General features: G+C 34.4%; 1 protein-coding gene across 1 annotated transcript; it reads left to right on the forward strand.

The window, feature by feature from the left end:
* The first annotated feature begins 5,177 nt into the window (after positions 1 to 5,177).
* Positions 5,178 to 7,638, forward strand: LOC112717347 (protein FAR-RED IMPAIRED RESPONSE 1-like). The gene is made up of 7 exons (XM_025769409.1): positions 5,178 to 5,300; positions 5,991 to 6,041; positions 6,153 to 6,270; positions 6,345 to 6,616; positions 6,713 to 6,856; positions 6,940 to 7,375; positions 7,499 to 7,638. The coding sequence occupies exons 1-7, from the start codon at positions 5,178 to 5,180 to the stop codon at positions 7,636 to 7,638; spliced, it is 1,284 nt and encodes a 427-aa protein (XP_025625194.1).
* The last annotated feature ends 387 nt before the right edge of the window (positions 7,639 to 8,025 follow it).

The raw sequence follows: 8,025 nt of genomic DNA on the forward strand, positions 1-8,025 counted from the left end.
AAAGAGAGTTGATTATAATGAATCTTTTCACCAGTTGTGAGAAGATCTTCTGTTAAGATTGTTTTAAGTTTGGCTGCAAGTCTTGATTTAGAGATAGAACAGATGGATGTGAAAACTACTTTCTTTCATGGTAATCTTAAGGATGAAAATTGTATGGAACAACATAAATATTTCAGAGTAAAGGCAAAGAAGATTATATTTGCAAACTGAAGAAGAGCTTATATAGCTTGAAACAAGATCCGAGACAATGGTACAAGAAGTTCGAATCTGTTATGAAAGAACAAAGCTATAAGAAGACTACTTCTGATTATTGTGTATTTGTTAAACAATTTGCTAATACTGATTTTATAATCCTTTTGATATATGTTAATGAGATGCTTATTGTTGGTCAGAAGACTTCTAGAATTTACATATTGAAGAAGCAACTTGCAATGTCATTTATAATGGAGGACCATGGGCTAGTAAAGAAGATTCTTGGTATAAGAATCGAGCATGATAAAAAAGATAATAAATTTTGGTTATCACAGAAAAAATACATACATAGAGACAATGTTGCACAGGTTCCAAATGAAGAAAATAAAGACCATTAGTACTCCTCTTGCTACACACTTCAAATTGAGTTACAAGCAAAGTCCGTCAAGTGAAGAAGAGAAAAAAGACATGGAAAAAAATTCTATATGCACCAGTCATAGGTAGTTTAATGTATGCCAAGTGTGCACAAAATCAGATATAGCTCATGTTGTTGGTTGTGTTAGCCATTTTGTTTCAAACTCAGAAAGAGAACATTGAAATACTGTAAAATAGATAATGTGATATCTTCGTAGTACTTTTAGCATGAAGTTGTGTTATGAAAGTGAGATGCCTATTCTAGTTGGTTACACTGACTCAGATATAGCAGGAGATATTGATTCTAGGAGGTCCATTATTTTAGATTTCTTGATCAACTTTGTGGGTAGAGGTGTCTTGTCAATTGAAATTGCAAAAATATGTTGCTTTGTCCACTACCGAGACCGAATTTATTGTTATTACCGAAGCGTGCAAGAAAATACTTTGGATGAATAAATTCTTAAAGGAACTCGGATTTGCTCAAGAGAGGTACGTGTTTTTTTTTTATGTGATAGTCAAAGTGTTATACATCTTGGTAAAAACTCAATTTTTTCATTCTTGATCCAAACATATTGATGTGAGGTATCATTGGATACATAGTGTTTAGCATGTTAAGCTATTGGAACTTGAAAAAGTTCACACTGATGAGAATAGTTCTGATATGACGACTATAGCATTACCAAGGTGGAAGTTTGAAGTTTGTTGCTTGATCGTCGGATTGGCGGTTACCTCCACATGGTTGTAAGGGGGAGATTTGTTGGATTTTTGGGCTTCATTCCTATGTGGAGAAAAAGTCCATATGTTAGTATCCAAGCCCATGGTTCTCTTGAAGTGGATGAGTGAGTTAGAGCTGAGGAGGAGATGTTTTATTTGTAAGAGAACACCAAATACTAGAGAGCAGAGAAGAGACAAAGTTATTTTCGCACATATACAAAGCTGTCTCTGTAAATTGGTTGCTACAGATTCGTTAACCGTTGGATCAAGCTCACATTTGGATAATGTTTTCTAGAGACCTGGTTCTTCATTTTTACCATTCATATCTTCAATTCGATGTCTATAACTAGAGATATTGGCCACGCACAACAGCTCTATTTTTATATTATTTTTATGTTTTTGTTCTTGTTTTGCAAGTTTTGATGTTTGAATTTTTTGACTTGTTGTATGCATATTTTGTGCAGTAATTTGTGACTTTTTTGTATCCTATTTTTTTTATCATGATAGAATTATTTTTTAGTTTTGGTGATTCATGATTTTTATTTTTCATATCGAGGGTTTTCATGTTAAAAATTTTACTATATTAGTTTATCTTTAATTTTTCATATGTGAAAAATTGTTAAGTAACAAGTGTCACTAGTATAAAAATTAATTTTACATTAAAAAAATTATAAAATAAAAAATTCATTAATTTAAGATTTTAAAATTTTGAGATAGATATAATGTGTTCGCATCTTATATTTACCCAACAAATACAATACTAAGAAGGACAACTAAACCCATATCAATTTAATACTCGGATCCGATCCTCAACCCCTTAAAAAGAATGGTGTTTTGTTAACAGCACGGGGAAATATTTTGTCCTTATATAAAATAATTTATAAAATAATTATATAACTAAATACTCACGTGATTTCATTTCTTCAAATTATTACTTTTTAATTAAATATTTAGAAAAAAATATAGAATTAATTAAGTTGATAAATATTTAAAATTTTAACTAATGATCTTGAATTTAAATCTTGATCTTTTAAAAATAAAAAATTATTTAAATTTTTATTTTTTTTAAGTTGTGCAAAATAATTATTTTTTAGAGTCAAAATAGGTAGTCAAAATTTCAACGAGAATATATTATTGAAAAAGCAAAAATTTTTTGCTTTGCTTTCCAAGTATAGGATCCACGTTTGGTGATGATAAGTTGACAACTAATAAGGCCAGGGCAATCCAAATAGATACCTAGTCTTTCAGGAAAAAAATGTCAAGTGATAAACAACAGAGTAAGGATTATGTATTCTTAATTAATTTGGGCTAACCGAATGATTAATTAATTTATTTATTTAAATAAATATTAAAAATTTAAATTTTATCATGTACAATGTACTTACAATAAATTTTTAAATAAAATTTTATTCTTGTGAGGCCAAACAAAATTGGCGACAGTGATTCTGTAGGCCAGGTGAAGATGATTAATCACTCTATTTGATTTGGTGGTAATGTCTTAGGTCTCCAGGTGTCTTAGTTGAGGACAGTTGCCCAAAGAACTTCTTCTATGTCATGTTTGCTTTGTCTTGTTTATTTTATGGTATCTATTCTGATATAGAATAAAAATGTATAAAGAATATCGAAAGAATAAGATAGATGGCCTATGTCGTGGATTCCACCGTTTAAAAGTATTTAATAAAATATGATTATAGATTTGTTGTATTTTTTTCTGTATTTTATGTATATTATTATTTTGTATCTAAATAGTAGCCTGTTTTATTTGCTTTGTTGTCATGCTTTTGTACATGCTATTCAGATGTATTGGAATTTTATTCTCTGAAAAGAACAAAAGAAGTGTACATATTAAGTGAAAGGTAATAGATTAACCCTACTAACGTAGATTTAATTTGCTAACAAGTCTTACTTCAAAGATTTTTTTTTTTTGGGTGTACTTACTTCAAAGATATTTGCTTTAACATTAGAAAGGAGAAAGGTGTGTTTAACTTTTTTGAACGACTTTTTTTATGTTTGGTTATTTTTTTTCACATTCTAAATTCACATTCAACGTAAAATTAGAAGTTTTAATTAGGGTTAAGTATTTTTTTCGTCTTAAGATTTGAGGTGAAAATCGAAATTATTTTTGATCTTTTTTTATTATTAAAATCATTTTTAACGTTACAAAATATTATAAAATCGTCCTTTTCTATTTTAATTATATTTTTTTGATCAAATTACCCTTAACTATTAAAAATAATAATATTAAAAAAAGAAAAAGACTGAAGTCTGAATACTGAGCCACTTTCCTCTTCGACACAGACTCTCTGGTCACTTCCCAACCCTAATCTCTTCAACCTTCTTCCTACGAAGTACAAATGCCACCGTCAAACGAAGCCGTCACGGGTTGAAGCATCACCGTCGCGGATCAAAGTGTCACCGTCACTGAAGCGTTGGCGTTGTCTGGTCGTCAGCTTGGCGTCGTCGTGGTCATCAACTTGTTGTCGTCACTGTCACTGAAGTGTCGTCGTCTAGCTTTGGCCTTATGTGCTCTCCCGCGGTGAGTACTGACTACTGAGGAATTCTGTTCTTCAATCTTTTTGAGTTTTTGTTCTTCCATTAATTTTGAGTTTCTGTGCTCTGGCCTTCTGTCATCTTCAGGACCAAAAGCACGTTTCCCTCCCACAACAACTAACACATCAAGATCGGCCCAGCCATTCCATCGCATCGCCTGGATCTGTTTTCACCTTCTCTTCATCTTCCTCGCCTTTTTCTCGTCAATTTTGTTGCCGTCGTGCCTCCAGTGGCTGCTCGATTTTTTCGCTGTGGCAGTGAGTCCCTGTATTCCCTTCCCTGTTTCCCTGTTCTGGATATCCCGCTGTTTAATTTTCATTCTTGATTTTTCAGTATCTATTACAGACAATGCTTTCGACTTTCTTTGGATAATTGATTAATTGTAATAATGAATAATATAGGTTTTGAATTTTAGATAAGCAATCTTGATATTTGATGGAATGACTTATTGATTAGTTTTTAAATTTAGACCTTTTTATGGAATTGTTTTGGACAAATCTACCAATTCTATACACCTGGAGTGAGAAGTTTATGGATTAGCAATGACGATATGGTGTTTTTGTGCAGCAGCTTGGGAAAGAATCAGAGCGAAAAAGAGATGCTGGGGAGTGGGGTGGGGTGGTGTTTTTCTTTTTTTAATATTATTTTTATTAATAGTTAAGGGTAATTTGGTCAAAAAAATATAATTGAAGTAGTAAATGACGATTTTATAACATTTTGTAACGTTGGGGATGATTTTAATAACAAAAAAGGTCAGAGACGATTTTGATTTTTACCTCAAACTTTAAGGATGAAAAAAGTACTTAACCCTTTTAATTACCTTTCACTTAATAGATGCATAACAATGTTTAATAGAAAAGTATAGGTAGACAATAACATTACTGAACAATGTGAACAATGGGATTAAAAAAGTAAATTAATCCTAAATTTAATTAGTGGCATGAATAATTAATATCTAATAACAACCAAATTTCAAATTTTAAAAAAATAAGAGTTTTCACATTGGTGAATTGAGGTTTTGCAACTAGCCTCCGATATTATCTTCATCTCGCTGGACCCTCCCCCCGCTGGACGCCAGCCATCGCCGCACATCCGCAGCTGATGTCGCCTCCCTCTACGTAGACCTTCGAGTAGCCCGCCGTTCCCTGAATTTTTTTCCCTACAACTCCTAATCCCACGCACCATGTAGGCCCCGCAGCCCACCGCGTCCACCGTCACCGCTTCTTCGTCTCCGACTGATCCACCCAAATACAGGGGAGAGTTGCGGCTGCCGTTTCATACGTACGTAGCCTCTGACAGCCACTTCAATGGAGTCCAATTTTGATGAACCGATTTGTCATGCCCCAGCTTCCTTCACCGACGACAATACCACGCATTCAAGTGACGATCTTTTCAATTCTTGCAACGTTGAAGGTGAAAAGTCTAACAAGGTAAGTAATGTATGTTGGTGCAATGGGACATATGTTTATTTTCATATGAATGGGATGGTTATTCTAAGCCCAACATTCTTAAACATTGATGATATTCAATCAAAAATTTTTTTATGTTGTTTTGGTCCATCAATATAGTAATTAGTTAAAGGGTAATAAAGTATAGATCAAGTTCTAAAGAAGAGGATGATGAACATTTATTTACTTGATCCGATAAATTATTATGTTACCTTTTTAATGTTATACTGAAATTCGTTCAGTATATGTTTAGTGTTAATTGAGAAAACATTGCACATGGTTGCCATTAGAATGTTTAGAATCCCCATCCCTATGCTCCCATGCCATGCATTGGCTACATATGTAAGGAAAATATAACAGCTAATAATGAGCTTTTTGACTTTTCAAAGTAAAGAAGAGGACTTGGTTGTGGGTTGTGTAGGTATGCTTCAGATGTAGTGGACCCATGCATGCTCTATATAAATAATTAATATAAGGCTAACTAGTTAGGTGGGACTTTTTATGAGTACACGTCTCATTGTTATGATTTCTTTTAATTCATTTATAGTATTAAATTTTTAATGATATTCTTAGAAAAAGTATTAATAAAATCTTTTTTGTTGAAATTTGTTTAATAGTACGGTATGTAATTAGTTTGTTTGTTTGTGTTTGTTTATGTATCTTTGATTGTAGGCCATAAAATGTACGGACATTACTGAGTTTGAAAGTGATGACACGGATCTTGTTGATAAGATTTAGACTCTAGTATATTGCTATTTTTTGTGAACCGCATGTTTGAATTTACTATTAATCCTCATGTTCATCGAATGATGTCTGTTTTAAACTGATTCGCAGTTACCGGATCACAATTGCCTTGCCGAAGACGAAATACCAAGAGTTGGCATGCGTTTTGAGCATTTAAAGCTGGCCCAGGATTTTTATGCAACCTACGCAAAGAAAGTTAGTTTTGTAAGTAAAATACGGAACACAAATTTTGACAGGATGACAAAAGAACCAATTAACCAATCTATTCATTATAATCGGAAGGCTTTTGTGGATATCGTGTCCAAGCACCCACACGAAAGAACACGGTTGCAACTGTGGGATGCACAACAAGGATATATGCAAAGTTTGACAGGGAGAAGCAAGATTGGGTCTTGTTGAAGGTTGATTACAGGCACTCGCACCCATGTTCAACTAAAAAGGTGGTGCATTACCATGAGAATAGAGAGTTGACCATGCATACGAAATGCATGATTGAGGTTAATGATGAGGCGAGCATTAGACCCAACAAGATATTTCTAGCATTAGCTAATGAGGTTGGTGGGCCGTCGAACCTGGGCTTCTTAGAGAAGGATGTTAGGAATCACATCTCATCATGACTCCGATCCACTAATGTCAACACTGTTGTCAAGGAGATGTTGAATTACTTCATGCGAATGAAGGAGATAAATCCGAACTTCTTCGACGTGGTGAATGTGGACAATTATTACAAATTTAGGAGTGCAGTTTGGGTGGATGCAAGGTGCAGGGAGTCTTATGCATACGATAGAGACGTGGTGTCATTTGATACCACATACAGCACGAACCGGTAAAATTTGTTTACATTGACGTTTTTTACCTTTTTGTTATTTTATATTAGTTGGATGTTAATAAATGTGGTTGTTTTTACTTTAAGCATGGTTTACCGTTTGCCTCTTTCGTCGGTGTGAACCACCATGAAAAGTCTACTTTGTTAGGCTGTGCTCTACGAGGCAGCGAGAAGATCCCGAGTTTTAAGTGGGTGTTAACGCAATGGCTTAAGTGCATGGGAACTACACCGCAGGAAATCATCACAGACCATTGCAGGTTCATATTTGGTACAATTAGGAAGGTCCTACCCAATACACGCCAATGTTGGTGCATCTGGCATATAACGAAAAAGATACCGTATAAGCTCGATGGTTATGCTAGGTTCAAAGAGTTGAATGCTGAGTTGAATCACATTATATGGAACCCTCGGTCGATTGAGGCTTTTGAGGATGGTTGGGCTGAATTCATTGATGAGTTCAACTTACATCACAACACATGCCTTTCAGGTTCGTGTCTTTTAAGTTAAATCATGTATCATAATTGCGTAGATGTTGTAATGTTGTTGTATTTTGTTTTGAAATTCTATTCCTTATGCGGGGTTCTATTTTTGGGTGGTTTGTTTTGTGTAGACCTATTTGAGGACCGACGAATGTGGGTGCCGATCTTTTTCAAGGGTCAATTTTGGGCTACTATGAGGAGTACGCAAAGGAGTGAAAGTATGCACGCATTCTTTGGTGGATACTTATATTGCAAGATTAGCTTGGTTTAGTTCATCCACGAGTTTGACAATGTGCTTGGAAACATGGAGCATAAGAAACTGGAAGACGATATTGTAGACTCGAGAGGAATAATCCCATGTGCAACTAGCTCAGCCATTGAAAGACAATTTCAACAAGAGTACACCAACGACATGTTTAGGGATGTCCAAACGGACTTTGGCAAGAAGGCTGATTGCAATATTCATGCCGTTTATGAACAGGGTGACTCGGCTTGGGAAACAGTGGAAGAGAAAACACTAGCCTATGAGAAGACCCAGTATGTTATGTGTAACGTCTATTTTGACCATTCGACTCACGAGGTTCGATGTGAGTGCAACTTGTTCAAGAGTACAGGTATACTATGTTGCCATTGTCTTGTAGTACTTTCCTCTTACAAA

The sequence above is a fragment of the Arachis hypogaea genome, chromosome 10 (assembly GCF_003086295.3).
Source record: "Arachis hypogaea cultivar Tifrunner chromosome 10, arahy.Tifrunner.gnm2.J5K5, whole genome shotgun sequence".
Lineage (NCBI taxonomy): Eukaryota > Viridiplantae > Streptophyta > Magnoliopsida > Fabales > Fabaceae > Arachis > Arachis hypogaea.

Excerpts from the sequence above, each read along its gene's own strand:
- LOC112717347 (XM_025769409.1), top strand. The coding sequence starts at position 5,178 with ATGGAGTCCAATTTTGATGAACCGATTTGTCATGCCCCAGCTTCCTTC. Across the intron at positions 5,301-5,990 it reads AAGGTGAAAAGTCTAACAAG|GCCATAAAATGTACGGACAT; the intron begins GTAAGTAATGTA and ends CTTTGATTGTAG. Across the intron at positions 6,042-6,152 it reads AAAGTGATGACACGGATCTT|TTACCGGATCACAATTGCCT; the intron begins GTTGATAAGATT and ends ACTGATTCGCAG.